Source organism: Mytilus galloprovincialis, chromosome 4 (genome assembly GCF_965363235.1).
Source record: "Mytilus galloprovincialis chromosome 4, xbMytGall1.hap1.1, whole genome shotgun sequence".
Taxonomy (NCBI): domain Eukaryota; kingdom Metazoa; phylum Mollusca; class Bivalvia; order Mytilida; family Mytilidae; genus Mytilus; species Mytilus galloprovincialis.
In genome coordinates this window covers 30983901-31011807 of record NC_134841.1, presented here as the reverse complement: position 1 = coordinate 31011807, position 27907 = coordinate 30983901, and the positions used below count along the sequence as shown (strand labels likewise).

Here is a 27907-nt window from a genome sequence, read left to right as displayed (position 1 = left end):
TGAGGCAACCATCAGTGGCGGATCCAGGGGGGGGGGGGTTCCGGGGGTGCGCACCCCCCCTTTATTTTTGCTGATCAATGCATTTGTATCCGGACATATGTTTTGCACCCCCCCTTTGCCCTGGGTGCCCTGGGTTAGCACCCCCCCCTTTCGAAAATTCCTGCATCCGCCCCTGACCATCCATCACAGACCATAAGACATATATGTGAACAATTACAAGCCACCACACGGCCTCTTATAACAATAAATACACATGCCACATGGTAAAGTTATGAAGGCATGGGATGATATAATGTAAAACAATTCAAAAAGAATAAACAAACAGCTTGATTTATAATATAACATTAAAACAGTACTATAAGTTATGGTACAGGATCCCTCACTCACACTATCATTTTGTATGTTCACTGGACTGTTAAATTGGGGTCAAAACTCTTATTTGGTCTTAAACTTTGAAAGATCATATTATAGGGACATGTAATAAGTTTCAAGTTGATTGGACTTCAACTTCATCAAAAACTACCATGATCAAAAACTTTAACCTGTAGCAGGACAGACATATGAACAGACTGATGAATAGACACACAGACTGAAAAAAAATAATGCACTATGATGGGGCATAAAAAAAAATTAGAAGACCACCACTAGATTCAGGTTGGGACAGCATCATAATCATATTTATAAATGTTCAATCCTTTGCTAACCTGGGTCAGTTGTGTACCTACACAACATGAAATCAAACTGTTAAAGTAAGTTTATATACCTTGATTCATCAGATCTGTATGAGACACAAAAGTATATAAAATAGGCAAGAGAGACAAATTAATGACCTAAAAGTAACCAAACTTGCCAAAAACTAGTTACAGAAATGTATATAAAGAAATGCAAGATTTAAAAAAAAATCATTTTTTTTCCATCATTTATTTCCAATAACACAACTGACAAATAGTTTTATATTTAGTCATATAAATACATGTGATATTATAATCAAAAGGTTATATAAACGCTGCTTTCTCACTTTAAAATTGTGATTTTAACAAAAAAAAGTTGTACTATCAACCAAAGTTTTGGCATCAGAAATATTTTTTGATTTTCATTTCTACCAAAGATGGTTTTAGCAGATGTTCTTATTTCGTCTTTCTTTTATTTCACAATGATGGAGTGAGATAACACATGTGACTACTGTCCCAGTCTATTGTTTAACTCAGCTATAGTTTTCTGAAGAAGGGAAATCTGATCATGCCACTGCCGACTACTTTGTTGTGCAGCCTTAACTTGTTTCTTAAGTCTTGTCAACTGTGCTTGGTTCTTTTTCTACAAATAAAATATTACAAAATGATTTACAGCAAATGAAACAGAACATCTGTACAAATCAATATTTTTTATTTGAGAAATAACTCATATTAAATTATAAAAAATAAACAGCTGCGCCATGAGCGCATGATACGCTTTTGAGACACGGCGGGACATGTGAAACCCCCCCCCCCCACCCTGTTTTTTTTTTTACAAATATCACTAAAATAAAATTTTGAATCAAACCAAAAAGTATACAGATCTTTAGATTAATATAAAAAAGAAGTGTGTACAGTTTCAAGCAATAATCATAAATTGTTTTTGAGATACGGCGCGACATGTAAAAAAAAACCTCCCCTTTTATACAAAATACTCAATAACTCAAAAATAAAATTTTGAGTCATCACCAAAAAGTATACAGATCTTTAGATCAATATAACAAAGAAGTGTGTAAAGTTCTAAGCAATAATCATAAATCTTTTTTGAGATACGGCGCGACATGTAAAAAACCCTCCCCCTTTTTTACAAAATACTCAATAACTCAAAATAGATTAATATAACAAAGAAGTGTGTACAGTTTCAAGCAATAATCATAAATTGTTTTTGAGATACGACGCGACATGTAAAAAAAAACCTCCCCTTTTTTACAAAATACTCAAAAACTCAAAAATAAAATTTTGAGTCATCACCAAAAAGTATACAGATCTTTAGATTAATATAACAAAGAAGTGTGTAAAGTTTTAAGCAATAATCATAAATCGTTTTTGAGATACGGTACGACATGAAAAAAAACCTCCCCCTTTTTTACAAAATACTCAATAACTCAAAAATGAAATTTTGAATCATCACCAAAAAGTATACAGATATTAAGATTAATATAACTAAGAAGTGTGTAAAGTTTTAACCAATAATCAAGAATTGTTTTTGAGATACGGTGTGACATGTGAAAAAAAACCACACCCCTGTTTTAGTTACAAAGTGCCGTAACTCAAAAAGTTTAAATCTTATTTTCACCAAAAAGTATACAGATCATTTGACCATCATAAAAAAAAACTATATTAAGTTTCATGAAATTTAGATAAGTCGTTCTCAAGTTACGGTGCGACATGTTTACGCTGGACAGACAGAGGGACGGACGGACAGACGGACGGACGGACACCGGACATTTGTATACCATAATACGTCCCGTCAAAATTTTGACTGGGGTATAAAATCTGTTTACAGCGCCCTTTAATATTTCAGGAACTATATCACTAAAAGAAACCCCAAAAAGTATATCCAACCAAATTTATCTAAGATTTACTTTGACTGAGAAATTTCGAACATTGATTTCTTGGTAAAAATGTATTAATGTAAAAATGTATGTAACATAGCATTTTATAAGTGTGGAAGCATGGAATACTCGGCCCCAGTGGGAACTACTGGATTCATTAATATTCTTAGGATACCAATTTTCATGGATTTTATGGGTAAAGGTGAACCAAGAAATTAAATATTCAATGAATGACAAATTTCCTATAGGATTTTATGCTTTGATAATGCAAAGAAATTAGATGTCCACAAAAATGCAAGTTTTCCTTAATCAATGAAAATTGGTACCCACAAAAATAAAGAGTAACAGTCCTCCTGTATCTACTCTGACATTTCAACCTGTCACCTATAATATGTCCATACCAGGATAGGGACCTTGTTGTGATAGTTTGTTGGTATGTAAGTATTATTTGTCATAATTAAGAATTGGGTATAAACAATTTTGGTAGTCGTTTTCAAAACTCGCAAATAGTCTTGACTTAGGACTTGGCTTGACATATAGCATTGACAATTATGTTTTGCACAAAACCTTTCTTGACCTTTTTATGTATTTTCTGGTTTTATTGTGTTGCTGAGTTACAGTCTTAATGATCTCACATCTCTTTTTATTTATATGCAAAATGAATCAAAATAAATTATAACTATATTAGCAGCGCACTTTGCTTTGACAGTAAACTTACATGAAGAACATTTAAGGAAACCTGTGCTTGACTTTGCTTTTCTTTCTCTGTTTGAATCTTGATATGAAATATAAAGTGCAACATCAATACACATTAAAACATTGACAGCTTAAGGTGGTACCTAACACTTTCACTAAAATTTATTTGGCTCGTTTAATTTTGATAAAATTTATACAAAGTATTTACTATGACCCTTTAACAAAAATATAAAAATTTCAAAAATTTTGAACCAACCGTTTTGTCAGAAAAATTACACTGGTTATATAGCAGTTTGACAAACACCAATTTTGATCTTTGTGAAGCTTATTATTCCCTTTACAACACAGGGTAATTAAAACGTTCAGTTGATTTTACAGAGTTATCTCCCTGTAGTGTTAGGTACCACCTTAACACATAAATATTTGCAAATTAGTATTTATAACATACATTTAAGTTTTCCTGCCAACAAATATTTTGCAGTTTATGTAGCATCTTCTTGGGCAAAAAAGTATGAACATAACTTTTGAGTTTATCACAATGTGCGTTATTCTACATAAAGAACTCTGTATACTCCTGAGACTTCAAATTGATCCTATTATTATATGTAATGGAAATGATTCCATCGACCTTTCAGAAAGAAAGAAGTGAATATATATGTTTATATAGAGTATTGCATTTCCTTTTTTTATATACTTTTATGTCGAAATTTTACTTCTTTTTGTCAACCATTCTAGTGAGAATTTAATAATACCTAGGTCAAAACTGCTGATTGGTTGGCATCACATAAAATATTAAAAGTGTTGGCTACTAAATGTCTACTGTTAATTGCATGCATTTATTATTGCGATTTTGTCAATTTAGTATAAAATGCTATTTTAATTTTCGTGATATTGAGAAAAATCCTGTTTAATTGATAAACAAAATTTCAAAAAGAATTGTGTTCAAATTATTAGGATTATAACCCTGTCCCATTTTTTACAATAAAAAAATTACAATAAAAAAAACATTGCAATAATTTCTGAATAACAGTATATCTTACCTGTTCTTGTGTTTCCTGAAGTATAAGTTTTAACTGTTCTACCTCATTTTGAACTGTCAAAATGTGTTCTTTTATTTTGTTTTCTATTTGACCAGATAGTAACCTCTCTGTATCACATTTGTTCCTCTCCCTTTTTTCACCTACAGATAAATTATAAATATTTCGTAAGGTCATTAAAAGGCAACTCAATCATTTCATGATGAACTTTTTTTTCTAATTGGTAGAAAATTAATGCATAATATTACCTATCTTTGAGAAATTCTAATTAGTAAGGCATTGATAAGATATGGGAATCTTGTCATGATATCTCGTACCAACTTAAAACTTCTTCTTCATTTGGTCTCTGGTTTAAGTTGTCTCATTGGTAATTATACCACATCGTCTTATTTTTACAGTCTTTGATTAATTGTATTTTTAGTAGTTGTCTCATTGACATATGCCTCCCATTTTGAATTAGTTTTGTCCCTGTTTCATTTGAAAAATGAAATTTTATTTGAAAGATATACAATAAAAATAGACATCTGTTTTCTTGTGGTTGTTTTTATCTCTTGGTCAGCCAACAACACACCAAAATGAAAGTTCTTTTGAAAACTTAAAAAAAATAAATTTAAAAGGTGTGTTTAAATTCATTGTTTGTAATTTTCTGATTTTTATCTTTCATGTACACCAAATCTCTATTGTAGCGGAAAATAAAGTTTTATATATTATACATATATATATATATATATTGGTAAACATACCACATCCTTTTGTCTTTTGATTAATTGTTTGAACTTCCCGCTTACCGAAAACATTTTTTACTCATGATAGTCAAGTTTTCAGGCATATTAAAATCCTTCAATGTATACCCAATAATAATTTCCACTTACATTCAGTTTGTAGTTCCTTAATTTCTTCTTTGATTTGCCGGAGTTCTTTGTGTACCTCAAGGTCATCTTCAAACTCTGCCACCACTTGTTTATGTCTTGATATCCTTTCTTTGTACTTGGTATATTGCCTGTAATCAAAATTATTCTCCATGCAGTTTAATATCATAGTAGTAGAAGAAAGCACATTGATATTTATAAATTTTTCATATAAAATTGAGAATGGAAATGGGGAATGTGCCAAAGAGACAACAACCCGACCATAGAAAAAAACAACAGCAGAAGGTCACCAACAGGTCTTCAATGTAGCGAGAAATTCCCGCACCCGGAGGCGTCCTTCAACTGGCCCCTAAACAAATATATACTAGTTCAGTGATAATGAAAGCCATACTAATTTCCAAATTGTACACAAGAAACTATAGCATATAGCATACTATAACAAGTGAAACTGTGAGCTACTGCTCACTGATGCTACCCCTGACCTAATACTTGACAGTAAAAAGGAAGTTGTTGAATGATGAATCTGAAAATGCATCACACAGTATAGCTGACTTATATAAACCCTGAAACCAAATTTTAGAAATCCTTGAAATGTTTTGTTTCCTTTTGAAGCCCGGGTCTATTTTTGTTTAAAGTGGGGGTATAATTAGATCTGTGATACAGAGTGGTATGGTATATACTATGGTTAAATATCATTTAGGTTACAACAATAACTTCACATACTAGCTGCCATGCTTTTCGATGCATTGTTACTACAACAACTTTTTTATAATATGAGATTTATGACTGAATATATTTTGAAAAATAAATAGTATTTACCATACCACTCTGTATCACAGATCTAATTATATCCCCACTTTAAACAAAAATAGACCTGGGCTTTAAAAGAAATATGCCTATGAAGTTTTGTGTTTCTTACAAATTTTCAGGCATCTGAACATGACTTTGTGATAACAGAAACATGTTTGAATATGCCGAACAATTCCTTGCTTCTAATAGTAGTTATTTCTGAGTAAAAGCATACTGGTACTTGAAATCTGATTGATCAATAACATACAAAATAAAAAATACCTACGCAAAATGTTTTTATTTATTTTGATGTACTAGAGAGTACCAAAAATATTAGATATATAACATTGATTAAATTATTCAAAACAGAACCCAAGTGTTTCACCTGTTTATAAAAGGTCTCAATAATACATGGTGTATCAAATTTAGTATTGTGTATTCATTTATTTTCTTTAATAGGTATCAATTTTCGTGGATTAAGGAAAAGTTGCTTTTTCATGGATATTTGATTTCAGGGTTTTGGCAATCTCTGTATATAAAGCCTATAGAAAATTTGAATTTGTGATTCACCTCTATCCACAAAACCCAACCCAAATTGGTATCCAACAGTATATGATAAACTATGAGATATTTCCACGTCATACTGTTTGTGTATTGGGTTCTACTTATTCGCCATAATCAGTTTTTTTTCCGCGTCTCTCTGCTTCATATATTAAGAGGAATTATTCGTGACATACAAAAATACTACACCCTCAATGTTTTTACCTATTATTTTCTTCTATATCTTCTTTTAAATCTTTAATACAATTTCTTTCTTTTTCAGATTCTATAACTAACTGTATAATTTCTGTAAAAAAATAAATCTAATCACAATTTTCTGATCATAATGAATGAAAAGATAAAATTGTTTAAATGAAATAAGGCAGTTACCCTAAAAAGAAATCATCAGTTTTAGTGTAAACTCCCTCATTTTTTTTTTTTTGGGGGGGGGGGGGGGGATTTTAAGAGCAAGATATCAACATATCTATAACATTATCATTTTCAATTATCATTTTCAAGAAGTTTGCAATACATACAGTTTATCTTTGTCATTTGAACTCTGGTGGATAGTTGTCACATTGGCAATCAAACCATATGTCTATTTTTTATTTTTCGGAATGAGAAAAATTTGAATGATAACAAATTCGGTTTGACAAGGGATATTACTTTGCTTCAAATATTGCTCCCTAATTATGTCTTATTTGTTACTGTAGATGCATGATTATTCGTTGGATACCAATTTTCGTGGATTTCGTGGGTACAGGTGAACCACGAAATTAAATATTCAACAAATAGCAAGTTTTCTATAGGCTTGTATGCAGAATTTGGCAAAATCATGAAAATAAATATCCACGAACATGCAAGTTTTCCTAAATCCATGAAAAGTGGTACCCAAAAAAAAATAAATGAATCCACAGTATATGCAATACAAACCGCTATCAAATTCTTTACATTTCTTGGTACAAGTTCTCTTTTGCTCCTCTATAACATAAATCTTATGTGTCACACTAGTCAGTTCCTGGGTTACCTCCTCTTTCTTCTCTGTAACTATATAGTTATATAATGGTAAACCAAGAACTATAACTATCTATGTAGGCATTCAAAATATATTTACAAATCAATAGCATAAAGATGTTAACATACGTTTTAATAAAAAAAAAAAAAAAAAATTAACGAATATGTCTAGCCTGTATATGTTATTTTAATGAAGTGGTGCAAATGCTGAAATATGAATAGAAAATGTGAACTATACAAAACTTTCAAAGACAATTATGCATGATTAAGGGTAAGAGGCCTACTCAATAGATATAAAGATAATACTGTGCTTTTACATCAGTAAACCAATGGCACATCAAAATCTTGCCTGCACCACTTTGTTGAGGCTATACAAAAATAGAGATCTCAAAAAAATTGCAATATATTAAATTTGATTGTTGAAAGGTTATATCAAGTTGAAATATTAATGGTTGAAGCCCTAATAAACATGTCAACTTTCTTTCTTTGATATAAAATACATTATTTAATCTGAATTAAAAAATTTGTAAACGTGCATCAGAGTATATTGGACTATAATATATATAGATTTTGAATCTAGTTTTGACTATAATCATTTCAGTTTTAATCTAAATTATGTTCTTCCATTTCTGAACTTAATTCTTTACCCATATCAATTTTATTTTAAAAATGAAAAATGAAACATAACAAACAAACAAATTTAAACAGTAAATACATGCAATCTATATAAACATTCACATAAGAATCATTAGTCATAAATATTACAAATTTCATGATTTAATAAATTATGTTATATTCAAACAAGAGGTATGGAATTTTTTTGTTGTATTGCAGAATTATAGAACAACTAAGGAGGAGGGTTTGCATGCCCACAAAAACACTTTTCACACCTTCTGTATGTGTCTGTCCAAATACCTGTGATTTAGTTGTTGTGGTTTGTTGGTGTATATCATATTTGTTTATCGTTTATACACCTTATGGCTAATCCCGGCTGACCCGGCCGCTTGAACTTTTGACGCATAGAACAATCACTTTTCCATTGTGGCGTCAGATATTTTGTTTTAAGACGTCAAAATTTTACGGGAACCTGTAAGATATATAGCTGCTAAAATTCTATGTCAGTAGGTCTCTGATTAAGGATTGTCTTATTGGCAATCATACCATAGCTTCTAATTTTTATATCCAACAACTTGAATGTGGAAATTTTTCAATAAGTGACCAGACAACAAAATAATTTGTAAGTGAGTATAGTGCATGAGTGAATTTTCAGTGTTGTTCAGTCCAGAGTTGAATATTTTTTTATGTATCAATTTTTGAATTAGTTATTTTTTTTTTGCTTTCATTCTTGTTTTGATGCAACTATGTTGACAATGTATTGAAATATTGATTTATATTTTACTGGAAATCACTGTACATGTATTTTCTTTCAATTAATATAAAATATTATTTATTTTTCATTGAAAAAAGATGAAATTGTGTGCTGAACTATTGTTTTCATTGTAAATGTATAAACAACAAGAAACATTGTGAACAAGACACATTGTAAACAAGAAACAAAAAACATCATGATAACATTACATTGTATATCTGTATACCTTCTTTAAATTTTCCCTGAAAACAAAAACAAAACAAAAGATATTGCTATATGATTTTATCTAAAAAAAAAATTGAATTTTAAATTTGATTTAAGATGTAAACATTCTCTACAAGGCTTTTTACCTGCAAAGTCTTCAGTAACATTTGTTGCTTCTGTATTTCACTGCTTTGGCCTTTTTGCATTTCAACCACTTCATTAAAGGCCTGTGGAAGACCCATTACACTATCTATTGCACTATCCACCATTTCACCTTCTAAATCAACACTTGTACTTTTACTGTAATCTGAAATCAGATATTCATTTTTATTAGGCCAAATAAAAAAGTATGTGTGTTTATTGTCACATGCTGAAAAAATCAGGGTGGGAAGGTAAGTATTTTTTTTTATTGAGTCTATGGGAGCAACATTGTGACTTTAACAGTGCTTAATCAAAAATGGCCAAACAAAATTTAGGGTAGGGGATAAAAATCAGGGTAAGTAGGGGTACAGTTAACATACATACTTTTTTATTTGGCCTTATGAGTTCTGTTTCCTCCCCCCGCCCCCCCCCCCCCCCCCCCCCCCCCCCCCCCCCAAGGACCTAAAATCTGGAGCTTAAAATTTCTATGCAAAATAGACATGGATTTGTACAAACAATGAAATTACAGTACAAATATACCTATGTACAGTGTACTAGTATTCTGAAATGGCAAATTGTGAAATAAACAATGACAAGCTTTTCAATTATATTTTGCTTACCGCAAGTGGGTAGAAATTCTGTTTTCACAAATGTTTCTGTATGAGTAGAACTGTCAGAATTTAGCACTGGGATATGCATTTTGAAGTGTTCATTACTAGGCTTGACAATGCTACCCATGTCTGGTATCTGCCTTGTGAAGTGTTCATTATGTTCTGAAGGGCTACAAACTGTTTCTTCAGATTCATTCATGGAAGACTGTAGTGTCACCTTAGAATGTTTTTTGTTTTGCACTAAAATAAGATGTGAAAAAATCAATTTAATTGCGATTTTCTAGAGTTCTTAAATTTTTCATGTTATACAAAAGAATCATTACTCACACACACACACATACATTTACAAAGACATTTAAAAAGATGTATCCAGCTTAAAATTAACTTAGTTTAATCTGATAAACAAACAATAAATAGAATGTACTTACAATATAATTTCCCTTAATCTTATATATAACTTTTTATGGCTTATATAATTACCAGTATTAAATGGTAAACACGGTAACCTGTCATAAATTAAACAATCAATTTCAAAACTCTAAAATACTAGTTCCATAAACATGTTTCTATTTATACAATTGCTTATGCCATATCATGATAATGGATACAAATTTAATAGATTGTGCAAAAGTCTATGCTTCCGGGATTTTATAAAATATACAGGTACAGTTAATATGAAAACAACAATTCATTTAAAAATATGCATTTCATTTAGTAATAATAAATATTATATACCTTCTTAGAATTTGAAGTATATAAAATCATTATAAAATCAATGCGAACCCTATCAAAACAATATTCCATTTTAATACAAGTATCAATTCAGAATAAATTATAAATAAAACCTATGGAATAATTGAAATACCTACTGTGTTGAGATGTAGGACTGACCACTGGGATTTGTCTAGGACTAACTATAGGAACAAATTGTGGTCTGTTTGTGGTTTGTATTCTAATCTGTGGCTCAACATGCTTTACTATAGGACTAATCTGTATCTCTCTTCTTAACTTTGGAGGGCTACAATGTAGAAACTCTTTACACTATCCAGCTTTCAGTGAAAGAAAAAACAAAATTGTCCTTATGACTTCATCATAACCTTTTAGCTAAAATGGCTGAATTTACACCACAAGTTTTACTCTGAGAAAAGACAAACTTGTGCACCTGGAATAGTTTTAAGGCATGACAGGATCTAGATAATTAAGTTTTAAATGCATTTTATGCTTCAGAAAATTATAAACTTTTTTAGATTTTTCTAATAATTTTTTCATTCCTGCAGTAGGTGCCAAAATAAACTTAAGTTAGGAAACAAATGGGACAAGGTTTGAGAAGTTCCCATCATATAAAAACCAGGTGCTCCGCAGGGCGCAGCTTTATACGACCGCAGAGGTCGAACCCTGAACAGTTGGGGCAAGTATGGACAAAACATTCAAGCATGATACAGCTCTGAATTTGGATTGTGATCAAATTTTTGACATTACATGGTTTTTTTTTACACAAAACAAATGCCAAGATTTTACAAATCAATTAAAGATTTCTTCTTCAAACTTTTTAAATCTAAAATTAAATAGTTGACACAGCATAGGTTTCTGACACAGAATGAATGTGGTCTAATGAACTTAAAAGGTTTTTTTTGCCTTTGAGCAAATCACTATGCTGTTGAATATTAATCCTCTCAAAAAAATGTTTGAAGAAATTTTCTTTTTATTTATGAAATCTGAAATGAGAAAAATTTAACCCCCCCCCCTTTTTTTTCACATCCCCGTTTCCCTTTTTCAAAACTGATATCAATTCAAATTTCTAATGGAGTTTGCAACAATAACTACTCATTTAAATACATCATAAAATATTAAGATGTAAAAAAACTGCTTGTTATCACTGAATGGTAAAGATTATTTAAATTTATCAGTTGGTAGTAAAAAGTGTATATACATTGTATATTGTATATAACAAAGATTTAAGTTGATTCTGGACAAAGAAAGATAACTCCAATTAAAAAAAATTCTTGCTATTGCACAAATAGGATATTTCTTGCTTACTATTCTGGACAAAGAAAGATAACTCTAATTAAAAAAAAATTTGCTATTTCACAATATTGTGCAATTAGATATTTCTTGCCATTGCACAATACTGTGCAATTGAAAAGACTTGCTATTGCACAATACTTAATATAATAATTTTAGATCCTGATTTGGACCAACTTGAAAACTGGGCCCATAATCAAAAATCTAAGTACATGTTTAGATTCAGCATATCAAAGAGGCCCAAGAATTCAATTTTTGTTAAAATCAAACTTAGTTTAATTTTGGACCCTTTGGACTTTAATGTAGAATTTGAAATTTGAAAACAGGACCAAAAATGAAGAATCTACATACACAGTTAGATTTGGCATATCAAAGAACCCCAAGGATTCAATTTTTGATGAAATCAAACAAAGTTTAATTTTGGACCCTTTGGACCTTAATGTAGACCAATTTGAAAACTGGACCAAAAAAACTTCAATAATCAAGAATCTAAGTACATTTTTAGATTCAACATATCAAAGAACCCAACCGATTCATTTTTTGTCAAAATCAAACTAAGTTTAATTTTGGACCCTTTGGACCTTAATGTAGACCAATTTGAAAACGGGACCAAAAGTTGAGAATCTACATATACAGTTAGATTCGGCATATCAAAGAACCCCAATTATTCAATTTTGATGAAATCAAACAAAGTTTAATTTTGGACCCTTTGGGCCCCTTTTTCCTAAACTGTTGGGACCAAAACTCCCAAAATCAATACCAACCTTCCTTTTATGGTCATAAGCCTTGTGTTTAAATTTCATAGATTTGTATTTACTTATACTAACATTATAGTGCGAAAACCAAGAAAAATGCTTATTTGGGTCCCTTTTTGGCCCCTAATTCCTAATCTGTTGGGTCCTAAACTCCCAAAATAAATACTCCCAAAATAAATTCCTTTTGTGGTCATAAACATTGTGTTTAAATTTCATAGATTTCCATTTACTTAACCTAAGGTTATTGTGCAAAAACCAAGAAAAATGCTTATTTGGGCCCTTTATTGGCCCCTTATTCCTAAACTATTGAAACCAAAACTCCCAAAATCAATCCCAATCTTTCTTTTGTGGTCATAAACCTTGCGTCAAAATTTCATAGATTTCTATTAACTTAAACTAAAGTTATGGTGCGAAAACCAAGAAAATGCTTATTTGGGCCCTTTTTGGCCCCTTATTCCTAAAATGTTGGGACCAAAACTCCCAAAATCAATACCAACCTTCCTTTTATGGTCATAAACCTTGTGTTAAAATTTCATAGATTTCTATTCACTTTTACTAAAGTTAGAGTGCGAAAACTAAAAGTATTCGGACGCCGGACGACGACGACGACGACGACGACGACGACGACGCAGACGCCAACGTGATAGCAATATACGACGAAAATTTTTTCAAAATTTGCGGTCGTATAAAAATGGTGATTTTAACTGTGTACACATGTAACTAAGTCATATGAATGGGCTGTATCAAATGAAACTCATGTGTTTTTTTACTTTTCTATCTTATGCAGACTGGGAAAAAATGCACAACAAATTCCAGGTTAAGTTTTTTAATTTTCTGAAACATAAAATTGAGAATGGAAATGGGGAATGTGTCAAAAAGACAACAACCCGACCAAAGAACAGACAACAGCTTTTATATATCTGGGTCCTGTCATGCCTTAAAACTTTCCTAGATCTATGCATCAGTTTGTCTGTAATCATAGTAGATTCTGTGGTGTAAAACAGTCATATTTTCAATTCCTTTTGAAAAAAAAAAAAACAATAACATATACATGATATATATATATATATATTAAAGTTAAACTTTATTTAGCATGTCTAATTTTTCTATATCTTTTGTTTCTTTTTTTTTTTATTCTTTTTTTTTGGAAGCACAACCTACATGTACAGTAAAAGACCTACAATCATGATACAAGTTACATTGTAAGTACAAAGGAGATACTTCAATAGGCTATTTGCCAATTCCCGTTATTGACCCTGTAATTAGAGATCTGTTTTTTAGTTGTCTCCCTTAAGAGGGACATTAAATTTATTATTTACAATGGAGAGCTAGTAGAAAGAGCAAAATTACCTATGTGTAGTTTTGATAAAACTATATACATTTGATAACAGAATAGTTAGGGGTAGAATATGGGGATGAGAGCAGATTCTGTGATCATACTCCTAAATCCCTCTACTGTACTGCATGATACTATTTGTTGTGGCAGATAGTTCCAATTTATAATTGTTTGTGGATAAAATGAATATTTATAACGTTCTTTAGATGTTTTTATTTGCCTAAATGAGTGTGGATTGCTATGTCTGGTTTTATTGTAGTGGGATCAAAAGGTTGTGTGTAGGGACTGCAACAATTTCATGAATGATTTTGTAAAAGAAAACAAGTCTGTATCGTAAACGCCTAATTTCGAGTAGGTACCAATTTAAAATGATTTAGGTCTGTCATCATTTCAGTAACTGAGCTGGTGTTATGGAAGCGGTTGCATGAGAAGCGTGCTGCTCTTTTCTGATCTTTTTCGATTTGTGAAATTTGCTGTTTTTGATGTGGATCCCAGATTGTTGAGCAGTACTCTAATTTTGGTCGGACAAGAGCTTTAAATAATAGAAGAATGCTAAGCGGGAACGAGTTAGATATGGTATACATTAGCATGTAAAATATAATTTAAACCTTGTGAAATGTGTTTCCATGTAAACGTTGCAAAATTGTCAAAAATTGTTGTGAAAGTTTCTGGTCGGATTTTCTACCGGAAATTCTATTGAAGGTATATTCTTAAAACAAATTCGGAGAACTTATGTTTGAATTCCGGGAATTTGTTTTCATTGCTATACGATAGTTTACAGCCCATTAGTGCCAAGGGTTCGGTAAAATTCCTCCCCTTGTTTATTTCGATCTCCTGTCAAATCATGTAATTTCGCTGCCTCCATGAATGCATGGCAATTGTACTATGATATAAGACTTCTGTTTATATCATTTACATTCGATGTTCAAGTTTATCGGATTTCTATTTCCGATGATAAACCGTTCAACCTTGATAGTAAAAACAAAATCCAATAAAACGTTGAATGTAAATGATATGAACCTTAGAAGTCTTATATTATAGGACTACCATTTAGTTCTTTATCCTAACTAAATGTTTTGTGGTGTGTATTACAAAAATAAAGGCGGTGCCTTAAAAACACCGAAATGCCTTAACAATCCTACAATACTGGGCTGTTTACAGAATAAGAGAGATTTAAAGCTATCCTTTTCTCACATATTTGTTAGATATGTTGAAAATATATCCAAATGTTAAGTACGTATATCCATCCCCTCTTTTTCAATTCATTAAACAGACAGCTCTGAAGAATATGCAATAATCGAACATTGATAATTTAGCTGACAATGAATTCAGTACATTTTTCCAACAAGTAAAGATCAATGAAAACATTTAATATGATTTGAAAACATGGTCAATTCAATTAACGTAGGATCTTGTGGTTTCGTAGACATTAATAATTCAACATTTTCGATTTGCACTTTTCTTTATTTCATATACTAACATAACGTGTATATATTTTGTGATGCATCTGATGTATAAATCGAAAAGGACGATAGACAGTAGTTTTATCAAGAAGTTATGGAGATTGTTTCCGAATAAAATTCCTTAATAACATCACAGTGGATAAGAGACTAATGAGCCTCGTCTAGTGCAAGCAACTGACATTCCCTACCTGTTACGCTGACAGAAAAGCCCCCATTTTGAAAGCACGTTTTAATGTTGTGTTATGTATCTGACAAGCAAATGTCTTGGAATTATTCTGTAGTACATATGCCGACCAAACATAGGGGAGAGGTTAATGTGTCAGATTCTAGTCTGAGATTACAATTTGAACTATAGAAAGTAATATATAAAGATATGTAGGAGAAATAATCTATATAAATAAATTATCCCAATATAAGAACTGTGTTTTGTGATATAATTCCTGAGATGATATAGCAGTTTCATTGGTTTCCCCTTTCTCTTTGTTCAAAGAACAACTTGATCATCTGGACCCCTTTTTTTTTTTATAAATTGGAGCCTTGTTCAAGAACAGTTAAAAGAACATATGCTTCATTTTTGTTTTCTTTTTATGACCAACATCAACATCATGGTAAATTTTAAATAAAACAGGCTGTATACTTTCTATCAAATATGCCAGTTATCCGGAAATACCCCAACAAGGTCTGTATTATATTCATTTTTCAACTTACAAAATATGTCAAAGGTTTAAGCATCCCCAACTTAACCATGTGACTTGGATTTTTGATTTGTCAATATTAAGCAAACTGTTGATATTTTCCAAAACATGATAATAGTTCAGTTTTTGTCAAGCCTTCGACTTTAATTGAAAAAGTGAGACATACATGATCTTCACCACTTCGTAAAGAATATATATATTTGTACGTACTGTGTATCGATGGTGCAATCAACACATAATCTGGTGTATCATTATTTACAAAAGAAACGTTTTTGTTTACTCTGAATTGTTACGGTTTAGTCAAATTATTCTTATTTTGTAAAAGTAGTAAATAGGTGGAGGGTGTCTTTTTTCCTTTTAAATAATGATGTATTTACTAATTGTAGCTGGATTAGGTTAAAGAAATAACAAAAAAAAATCGATACTGTGTTTATTTTTTGAGAGACAGTCACATATGTCCACTTAAAGCCACTTGCTTACAGTCCATCCGATATTTTTATCAATGCATAAAGGGGATAATCATTTAAACAAGATCAATTTTGAAACGTAAGTGTATTGATATATTCTGAGCATTCAGATGTCATTGTACAATATAATGTGTGGTTAGTAGAGAGAACTACCCTATTAGTGTACTCCTAAAGCACAGTAGGTAGATTGATGGTTTGGTTGGTAGATTGGCGGTTTGGTTAGTAGATTGGTGGTTTGGTTGGGTGATAGGTGGTTTGGTTGATAAATTTCTGGTTTGCTTGGTAAATTGGTGTTTTGGTTGGTAGATTAATTGGTGGTTTGGTTGGTAGATTGGTGGTTTGGTTGGTAGATTGGTGTTTTGGTTGGTAGATTGTAGTTTGGTTGATAGATTGGTGGTAAGGTATGCCATTGGTTCCGGGATCAGGTTTCACTCACCGTGTGGTGCAACTGTAGTTTTTAAAGGAAATCCTATTCTACTGATAAAGGTCTAAATGTAGGGTTAACAGAATAATGAATAATGGCAAAAATGTATTGTTTGGTGAAAAAAAATCCAAAAAACTAGACTAGAGAATAATGGGGTGCAAAAGTATAAAGAATAAGTGTGTAAAATAAAAAAAAAAAACTAAGGTTATAAATTACTGATTAGAAAAATTAATGACAAACGGAATAACCTTATAATTTACAGATATTTATTAAGCTTAAAAGAGAATTTTGCAGAAGAAGTGATAATTTCGTTAAAAGAAAGAAAAATGTCCCAAAAAATTAAAGAATACAGAAATAAATGTGTCTCCCTCGCCTCCACAACCACCCTCACTGATCCACTACAATTTGATACATCTTGACAAAGCCAATTCATTAGCATAATCGTTAACCTGAAATTATATCAAACATTTTTATTAAAACAACTTGTAAAAAAATGTTTTGAAAGATTTGTCGTAGCTGTAAAATTAACTGGAAATATTTTTGCGCCGTTACATTACAATAGCTCCTGGAATTTTGCCCATCCTTCTTCAAGAGTGTCAGCAAATCCAAGATATTTTTCACAATACGTAGTAAGCCCATCGGCACGTTCTTTTATAAAATAACTAGCTAATTCCAGTCTTCTTTTCTTCATTCGTTCACGATCGTTCAAATCTGTTCTTTTCTCTCTTTTCTCATGTACAGAATCTTGTTCTGGTGTTGTTAGATCTTCTTTAACAATGTCTTGTGGTATAACTTCCCAAGCAGCATCGTCATCAATATGATGATCAAATGTACCAGTATCGTCATGTAAATCCACCCGGAATAAACCAGCTGAATCTGGTAATGGAAAATTGGTTGTGTTTGGATCACCACTTGGTATCGATGGATATCTAGGAATATTACCACAGCATTTTTCATATAACTGAAAAAATCTAGCTAGTAACTCTAAATACTGAATTTGATACATAGTTATTTCGACGTCTTGTTTTAAATCATTTTCAATTCCTTTAGCATCTTTAAAGATATCTTCTGTGTATTCTTTATCACTGTATTCATTTAGTCTCCCAACCTTACTTCCTTGTTCATGTCCAGCCGGTTGACTTTCCTGTCCTAGAGGAATAGAATCCATCGTTCTTGGCTCCTCCTGATTGTAATTCAGATCATGTTTCAAAACTTGCCTATCTGGAGACTTTATTCTTGTTTCTGTAACTGAACTTTGCCCACATCCCATTATTTAAATATATCTGAAATAAAACTTGACCTCTATAATAAACAGTGACTCAAATGTTTAAATTGAAAATAAATCTTTAAAAAAATAAAATATATATCACTGACTGCAGTCATTTTACATAAAGCGAGCCTTTTACAGATTTTATATGACATATACATGTTAAAATTTGCTGTCCCTTCTAGCTCACCTGTCCCTATGGTTTGTCATCACTTGACGCCATTGGTTGTCGTCTGTCGACGTCGTAAACGTTTAGATAATGAGAGTATATTTACAATGACACATTGACCTCCACAAGTTATTTCAACAGCTAAACTTGTTCCAGACTTTTTAATGAAAATATTTTATTTCTTTTTTTTTTTATTAATATTCAAAATGCTATATGTCTTTTTTAATAGCTCAAATTCTTGTTTGTAACTAAGTGTGAAAAGCTTTTGGTCAAGAAGAACAAAAGGGATTAGTAAATCAATTTATCTCCTTCATTTTTGTAAGACCTGATAATAATAAGGAAACAAACAATTTAAGGCCCGTTTTACTGAGATGACAGAGGTTCCGTACTGGAAAGTTATTGTAAATCAATACACGAGACTGGATACATGAACGTTCACATACTGTATTCTCTATACTACAGACGACAGACGCACAAATGACAGTCTTTTCTGCCATTGACAGCACACCAACAACACCTTCTTTGTACACATGGCGGTAAAAGAAATAAAATTCAAAAACAAATTCAAATTTGCCGACAGCCCGTCGTACGCGATGGACGCCAGATATAATTGTATAATACATCTATAATCGTGACATATAAATCAGTAATCAATTTTCATTTTCATTTACCAATCATTTCATTATGTACAAACACAGGCAAAATATACATACTGTACGTTTAATAAAATTACCCCTCATTGATAGCCAAGGCCGACCAGGAAAAACCGTATTACGGAAACCTGTGCCGGAATCAATGCTCGAGCCTATCTCAGGATAATGACGTCGGACCTCGTCATTTCAAAAACAGGTTTTCGAAAATCAAAATTTTTGTTATAATGTACAACAGATAAATATCATCATTTAGAAAAATGTAGTTTACACGGTCAATACGACGGCTAGAAGTGAAGCTACCACAGAAAAAACACCTTATATATGACCACGAATCAGTCCTCTGATTGGATAGATTTTCTTCGGCCTACCGAAAATTGACGATTCCCATATCGAGAATACAACATTTTCCCGCTATACTGATCGAAACGCGGGAAAATATTATTATTTTTCCATCCAACATATATACACAATTAATCACAGTTCATAAAGCATATATTTACAAAACAGTAATCATGGCAACATATATTAACCCGCCGCTGCTCGTAGATCGAGAGCGGGGCGAACCGGTGCGTCACATCGTTCTCGCTATTTCTCTCCTATCCCTTTTCGTTTTAAAAGCATGATCATAGAAACGTTTTTGACCAATGAAAATAGAAAAAAGGTACTTATAAACAAATAGTTTCCAAACAATGAAACATGTCAAAAGCAGATTAAATTAAGACTTAGTGTTTATTGACATTATTCACTCTATATACAGTTTGGGTGTTCACAAATAAATTACATTGATGACCATTCTTGTCAAAAAATATTCTCACGACCTAATCTTAATCTTAATCCATAAATATCTCCTAATGCTAAAACGACTAAAACATGTCTTTTATAGATTTATTTGAAAAATAGCTCAAAGACTTGTTTTCCGACTAAAATGCACTTCTATATAGAGAAATAAAAAGATTGAAAATTAATTAGTTACACATAAGAAATAATGACTGTTGATACCAAACACGACACAAAAAGATGAAAATGCTAAAATTCACAATTTCACGCATTTTTACAACATGACAAATCTTTCACTCGCTCATTTTTTAATGCTTGGTCGCTGCGTGGGACCAGCGACCAAGCATTAACAAATGAGCGAGTGAGAGATCTAATTTTAATTAGACTGGGTTTTAAGTATAAAATTTGTATTTTCGAATCACTTTTTGTTTTATGTCGGAACCTTTTATAGCCTATTATACGGTGCGAGTTTTTCTCATTGTTGAAGGCCGTACGGTTGCCTATAATTGCTTACATTCATTTTATCTGAACTTTTCTGGATAGTTGTCTCATTGGAAATTAAAACCACATCTCCTTGTTTTTATATAGCAAAAATGATAAGGGTTACCGTAACAAGATATAATTAATGAAGACAGGTGAGCGATTATAACTTTTATGAGCCTTTTGTTGCTTATTTTGTATTAGACCAGAATTCTATCAAAATGTGATATGGACTGTTTACTTCTCAGCCAGTATACTAGCCTGGTTTCGAAAATTTTGTGCAAATATAGCAATGAAAAAAATGATAAACAGGTCTATAAATGTATAGAATACATGTAAAACCTGACGAAAGATAGTTTAGTGCTTAATGATGAGTATATCAAAGGGATCAACTGACTCGTTGTTGCTTACCAAATTAAAAACAAAAAATAAACCTGAAGCTTGCCGACGGTACGCTTTTTTGTCCGTTTCACTCTGCAAATCGAAACATATTCCGATTTATAGCTTCAACGAGTTCTTATACTAAATGCAAACCAAAATTCTTTAAAATCCAAAAATCTGCCCAATAATGGTTACTTCACCTTAAATTACATCTAAATATTTTAAATGTCTTTTATTACTTACATGTTCAAGTTTATAAGAGATCCATCTACATTCAACTCGTCTTTTTGCAATACAGAACGGTCTAATTGTTAACTTATTGACATTTTTTAGCAGTATGCAAGAGTCAACAATGAATTTAAAAAGCATTTCGCAAGTATTAATATAATTAAATGACCAAGAACAATAATGTGTTATCAAATTTTTTAATGTTAAGACTTATTATGACGAGTTGCTACAACAAACCAGAAATCGAGTGTAACTCTGGGTAGACAAAGGTTAAAAAATGGTATACAGTCATATATATTTGCAATCTGTCTCTAAAATTTTAAAGTAAAATCTGGCAAGTCTTTTTTAATGAAATTTTACTTCAGGTAATCAGGACGTCAGCTATTTTAAGGTTGGATTTTTTTTTACAAAGGTCGAGTAAGGAAGTATAATTACCTGAATACACAAGGAACAATATGACTAAATTATTTGGTAGAGTCAACTTTGCCTGAGGGAGTTAGGGCCTTTGTTTCTTCTATTTAAGACAAGTATGTTGTAAATCATGACATTACCCGAAAGCACATACTATTGTGAAACCCTCCAGAACTAACTTCCCTCCAACAGTGGTATCGACCAATGCTATAGTAAATGAAAATAACACTTTATATAAATTTAGTGCGTCCGACGCGCTTTTGTGTTATAACGTTCACCAGGAACGATCAACTTCATAAAAAAACATTGTTGAAATAATTAAGAGGGGAATACAAACGCTTGCATATATAAGTAAATAATGTAGAAGTATTAGATTTTCGATATTGCAAATTTTTGAATGCTTGATCTCAAAAAGAAATTTCAAAGTTTTGTCCAGATCTAATATCTTTTTAAAATGCGTCAATTTGACTGGTAAATGGTCTGTTGAATAAAATAGCACAACTATTTCATTATTTTCTATATAGAACTAGAGGCTCTAAAGAGCCTGTGTCGCTCACCTTGGTTTATGTGCATATTAAAGAAAGGACACAGATGGATTCATGACAAGATTGTGTTTTGGTAATGGCCAGTGATGTGTTTGTAGATCTTAATTACTTTACTGAAAATTCTTGCTGCTTACAATTATCTCTATCTATAAAGAACTTGGCCCAGTAGTAACAGTGGGAAATATTTTGTAAAAATTTACAAAATTTATAAAAATCATTAAAAATTGACTTTAAAGGGCAATGCTTTGGTTTCAAAGATAAATTACAAAAAAACTGTAAAAAATGACTATGAAGGGCAATATCTCCGTAAGTGGTCAATTGACCATTTAGGTCATGTTGACTTATTTGTAGATCTTACTTTGCTGAACATTATTGCTGTTTACAGTTTCTCACTATCTTTAATAATATTCAAGATAACGACCCAAAACTGCAAAATTTCCTTAATTTTACCAATTCAGGGACAGCAACCTAACAACAATCATGTTGTCTGATTTATCTGAAAATTTCAGGGCAGATAGATCTTGACCTGATAAACTATTCTACTCCTGTCAGGTTTGCTCTAAATGCCTTGGTTTCAAAGATATAAACCAAAATCTATATTTACCCCCTATGTCATATTTTAAGCCATGGCTGCCATCTTGGTTGGTTGGCCGGGTCACCGGACACATTTTTCAAACAATAGATACCCCAATGATGATTGTGGCCAAGTTTGGTTAAATTTGGCCCAGTAGTTTTAAAGGAGAAGATATTTGACGACGGACGCCCAGTGATGAGAAACTTGAGCTAAAAATCATACTATTAAGGTATAAAAATTATTTGTATTTCGGTGGATGATCGAAAGCAAAATAAAATGTTGAACGTAAAGATTGAGTCGGTTCTAATAGCTCATATTTATAGCTTTAAAGTATGTATTTGGTTTTGGATTTTCATATATTTTGACTTTGAACATCACTCAAGGAACATTAACTATTTTTACATGGTGAATAAATTACGAATTACTATTTTATTTTCATATTTCATAATATGGACAGATATGCGAGATCGAAGACGCACGTATTTCAACTACAATTAATCATTAAACTTATTCAGATGAAGGAAGTTTGTATTTCAACCCAAACGAATGAGTAAATAAACTTTGTCGATTGAGATCGTACGCAACATCATCATTACAGTTTCCTGGCAATATAACACACTAATCAGTCTAATGGATTACAATATGTGTGATTCATAATACACATGTCTGGATGACATTCCTTTATTACTCAGAACGGACATCAGAAGCGTGAACAATTTGCTTATCGTTCAAATAGTAATGTAGTAAGTATATAATTATATTTACATTTTAACTGTCCATATACTATCAGTGACATTAGTTACATGATGGTGTGTTAGTGACCTAATACGATATACAGATAAAGGTAAATATAGGTTCAGTCAAAACTTTTGGAAATTATTATTCAGCTTTACATTTTTGTTTTGTTTTCAGGATGAGAACCTATTATCAATTGAAATCCCCGGGGGTTTGTCATTACTAAAATTCTGACCTCGATCATTTCCGGGCGCATACGACACCTTTTTTTGCGGGGCTTGTGACTTTTGTACCAATTTTGAAATTCCAAATATCAATGTTTTTATTTGCGCCAAAGCCAAGTTTTCATTGCACTAATTATTAATTTTTCATTGCGCCAATTATTATTTTTAATTTTTCATGACGCCAATTATTAATTTTTCATTGCACCAATTATTAATTTTTCATTACGCCGATTATAGTAATAATTAATTTTTCATTGCGCCAATTATTAATTTTTCATTACGCAAATTATCAATTTTTCATTGCGCCAATATTAATTTTTCATTATGCCAATAATCAATTTTTCATTGTGCCAATTGTTAATTTTGCATTGCGCCAATTGAATTTGAACGGGTAAGATCTTTTTACACTATAAATAAAAACAAACAACGACCCTGAATCGATTAACTCGCACTACCACCGAATATTTCAATTTTATTGATGGCATACCTTAAGAAAATCAATATACAAGGGCATATCCAGACATTTTCAAAAGATTCATTGATAGACCAACCCCCGGAATCCCTATTTCTGGTTCCGCCACTGAGATAACAACGTATGTAAAATTTATTGCTCTTGACATTTTAGCAGCCGGAAAAATAACATGATCATGTGAGTAAAAAAAAACTTCGTTAGTGAAAAGTATCGGATGTATGGTAGAAAGGATATCACAAGGTCGCATTTCATCAGACATGTTACATACAAATACTCAGACTTGTGCTTTTGACGTCAGTCAAACTATTACTATTTTATTTTTCATAAAGTGCTGTTTTACTTGTCAATGCATGCATGGCTTTAAGTGTCATATACGCGATAGTTTACAAAAATCTCAAGCAGGTTGTAGCAAACAAGAAACCTAAATATGATTATTTAAGGGCATACGATACAGTTTTGATCCCGTATTTACATTTTGATAAAAATTTCCATAAAGACCTGATTAAATCAAATATGTAATAAAAAATAAACCTTCATGAGCTACTTTTTCAGAAAAATGAGGTCGAAATTTTGTATATTTGCTCAAAATTCGAATTTGTAGCCGTATTTTCTCTTTCAAAAGAAAGACATAACTTTTTTGTTTTGAAAGATAAACACAAATTGTTTTTTGTTAAATAATTTGTATTTTCTGTATTTTATAAGTATCCTAAAAATTTATACATATTTTATTCAGAAATAACTCATGGATGTAGAAAAAACATCATTTTTTGCTGTATATTTATCAAATTTAAAAAAAAATTGCACTATTTATGTTTTCATGAAAATTGGCACACATAATCGTTAGATTGACGTTGAATTTGAAAATGTAAACATTTGAAGGAACTTACAAGAATAAGCCAGTGACATCATCGATTGAGCTTTTTGTTCTATTAAATAATAGTTTTTTTATTCAAAGAATTTCCTAAAAACCCTTTCAGTACAGACACACTAACATGTCTTGAAATTTCCCAAATGAATGATTTCCTATAAGGTCAAATAGTCGGCTTCTAGGAGCTAACCCCCAAACTTCTGCTTAAATATTTTACTCCCATACCCCTGCCTCAATAACTGCCTCTTCTATAAAAAGGCTAATTTACGGTCTTCAGATACACAAAATCGTGCTCAATAAACAGAATTGAGGGAGAGTGTGAGTTATTATTCATATTATGAATTATAAATAGGAAGTTATGTTTAAAGGTACTAGTAAAAAAAAAATATTTAACAAACAAGTGTATATTATTTAGTGTAAAAAGAAGATAAGATGACTCGAACAACAGCTTTCATTTTTTTGGGGGGATAAAAAAAATCCAAGAACAGCCAAGCACACGTCTTTCTATAACATAAGTGTTTTTCTAAACAATAATGCATATTTTCTTAATTTCAGATATCAATATGAATATAAATGACGTGCCGTCAGATATCATATTGGAAATTTTCACATACCTACCTCAGCCTGTCTTAGTCGCCACCATTAGACTTGTTTGTCACAGATGGAACGAACTGTCGTCTGCTCCAGGTTTATGGCATCAACTTAATTTGTACCACTCTTCAATATTTCTATCGGCGTCTAAACACAAATTGGATGCTTTGCTTCAAAAAATAGGTCATCATGTTAAAGCACTTAAAACCAGAGTTCCGTGCGTTTATACAAAGTTTGGACCGAGGTTCTTTACAGATTTGAAATCTTTGCATATCAGAATGTATGATAATGATGACATTGAAAAGTTTGAAGATATTATCGACTGTTTTAAAGATCTGGAGACATTTAAACTTGACGTATCAACGTTTGAAAGATTAACTAGTATAATTTCAATTGTCAAGCGACTCACAAATCTTCGAAAGTTTCATTTGCGCCATTTCTTTTGCAATCATTCTTCAAATCTCAAATTGATGCCTCATGTTTTTCAAGTTTTATTTCAAAATACAAAATTACTAACCCATGTTACACTGAGTTGTGGAGATATTTATTTGGATTTAGCAATTCAAACTTTATCTGAGAAAAATCCTAATTTAGTGGAGTTAAATTTGAACAGATGCAGTGGACTTACTAGTACTGCGTTCACAAGATTAGAATTTTCTAAACTTAGGTCACTTGTTCTCGATCGAACGCCTGTTGATGATCAGGCCTTAAAACTTGTAGCGGAAAATTCGCCTTACTTAGAAACTCTTTCGATTTCTAAATGTAGGAATGTTACAGACAAGGGACTGTATTATATTGGTATGAAATGCATACGGCTCCGAAAAATAACAATCAATATGTATTCATCGGGTCTTGATCAGTGTTGTCAAGTGACCAATTCAGGTCTTCTAAGCGTTGCCGAGGGATGCAGTGATTTGCGACAATTAATAGGAAACTACCACCCATATATTAATGGTGATATTTTTTCTAATATAAGCCAGTTATGTTCGAATATACAAGTTCTAGAATTTGAAAAGATTAAGAACGTGACAGACGTGGCTCTTGTTGCCATAGCAACACATTGTACATTATTACAATGTGTGAATTTCAGTGAATGTGACGGTGTTAGCGGTTCTGGTGTGAGCAGATTTCTTCTAAACTGTAAATGGCTGAAGCAAGCGAAATTTAATTCATGCATGGATGTTGCTAACATTTCACTAAGTTCCACTATATGCCAAGAATATAACGACACAGAAAGATCAGAACAATGTGGAAAGAGTTTGACAAAATCCAACTCATATATACAAGTATTGCATTTTCGATATTGCAAGTATTTGACTGCTAAATCTTTAATAGAAATTTCACAGTTTTGTCCAGATTTAAATGAGTTACGATTAGCCGGATGGACTGCTGCTTCTGATACAGACGATGCGTTGGTACAACTTTTAACTAACTGTCCCAACCTTCAGTTACTTTTATGTTCAGGTATTCAAGATACAGAGGAAACAAATTTCACATCCAGAACCATAGAAGCAATAGCCAACTATGGACACAATATAAAGCAGCTTCACTTTTCATTAAACTATTTTATCACAATCGATGACCTACAAAAGGTCTTGTCTATGTGCAGCAACCTTGAGCAAGTAACCTTCTATGTAAACGAAAACACTGCACTGTATTTCAGAGACATTGAGCTTCTAATTGCCAATTGTGATACCAAAAAGATTGGTCTCAATTCTTATAAACGTTTGATGACAACATGCTGTCAGATTTCTATTAAAAACTGACTATTTGTTTTCTTTTCTACATATATCTGACACGTTGCACATTCGTTTTCGTCTGGGTCGACGTTAACTTTTACTTCGTATTCACAAAAGCGTATTTCTAATGCGAATTTGATAATTCCAATTAGCCAATTCAAATCAATTCGAATTAAAAAAGAAGAGTGTGTGAACGCGATTTGCGAATTCGATTCGCATTCGATTCGAATTCAATTCTAATTAAATGTCCGTGTTGCTTAATAAGTCTTTAGTTTTCTATGTTGTGTCTTCTGTACTATTGTTTGTCTTTTTATTTTTAGCCATGGCGTTGTCAGTTTGTTTTCAATCTACGAGTTTGACTGTCCCTCTGGTATCTCGTCCCTCTTCTCAGTCAGAAGTATCACGGGACTTATTTCAGCTAGATATACAATAGACCTCATTCATTAAGAAATACCATACATCTGATTTGAATGAGAAATATCATAAACGGTATTTCAGTGAGAAATGCAATAAATGTTATTTCAATGAAAAAAATCGTATATTTATTTCAGTGCGAAGTATGCCATGAACCTTATTCTAAAAAGAAACACCAGCTACCCTTACTTCAATGAATATATTTATTGCTATTATTTAAGGTTCTTTTGAGTATATAACTCTTCAACTGTTTCGGTACTTATAGTTTATACATGCTTGGACTTCAAATATTCTGCTATGAGTGTTCCCGTTGAAGGTCAATCCAGAGAAGCGCTTCAGACGGATGAAATTTATGAAGTGTTGGCTTTTTTAACAGTACTG

The 27907-nt window shown here is 31.7% G+C and overlaps 2 protein-coding genes and 1 long non-coding RNA gene across 5 annotated transcripts; 1 reads left to right on the top strand and 2 right to left on the bottom strand.

The window, feature by feature from the left end:
- Positions 1 to 906: 906 nt before the first annotated feature.
- LOC143071870 (coiled-coil domain-containing protein 122-like) lies at positions 907 to 21098 on the bottom strand. 2 transcript variants are annotated; one of them, XM_076246494.1, is made up of 11 exons: positions 20969 to 21098; positions 10706 to 10854; positions 9846 to 10076; positions 9231 to 9391; positions 9107 to 9122; positions 7431 to 7544; positions 6723 to 6804; positions 5172 to 5299; positions 4303 to 4442; positions 3285 to 3341; positions 907 to 1314 (listed from the first exon to the last, which is right to left on the bottom strand). In XM_076246494.1, coding segments are annotated over exons 2-11 (1065 nt in total). In that variant the 5' UTR covers positions 10707 to 10854; positions 20969 to 21098; the 3' UTR covers positions 907 to 1179. The 2 variants fall into 2 exon arrangements, with proteins under 2 accessions (XP_076102609.1, XP_076102608.1); XM_076246493.1 differs by lacking the exon at positions 20969 to 21098 and adding an exon at positions 14558 to 14778.
- Positions 17454 to 19675, bottom strand: LOC143071871 (uncharacterized). 2 transcript variants are annotated; one of them, XM_076246496.1, is made up of 2 exons: positions 19588 to 19675; positions 17454 to 18281 (listed from the first exon to the last, which is right to left on the bottom strand). In XM_076246496.1, the coding sequence occupies exon 2, from the start codon at positions 18266 to 18268 to the stop codon at positions 17552 to 17554; it is 717 nt and encodes a 238-aa protein (XP_076102611.1). In that variant the 5' UTR covers positions 18269 to 18281; positions 19588 to 19675; the 3' UTR covers positions 17454 to 17551. The 2 variants fall into 2 exon arrangements, with proteins under 2 accessions (XP_076102611.1, XP_076102610.1); XM_076246495.1 differs by lacking the exon at positions 19588 to 19675 and adding an exon at positions 19402 to 19581.
- A 1839-nt stretch (positions 21099 to 22937) lies between the features above and the next one.
- On the top strand, positions 22938 to 27147 carry LOC143071867 (uncharacterized). The gene is made up of 2 exons (XR_012976987.1): positions 22938 to 23226; positions 25338 to 27147. It is a non-coding gene; the product is annotated as an uncharacterized LOC143071867 (long non-coding RNA).
- Positions 27148 to 27907: the final 760 nt, after the last annotated feature.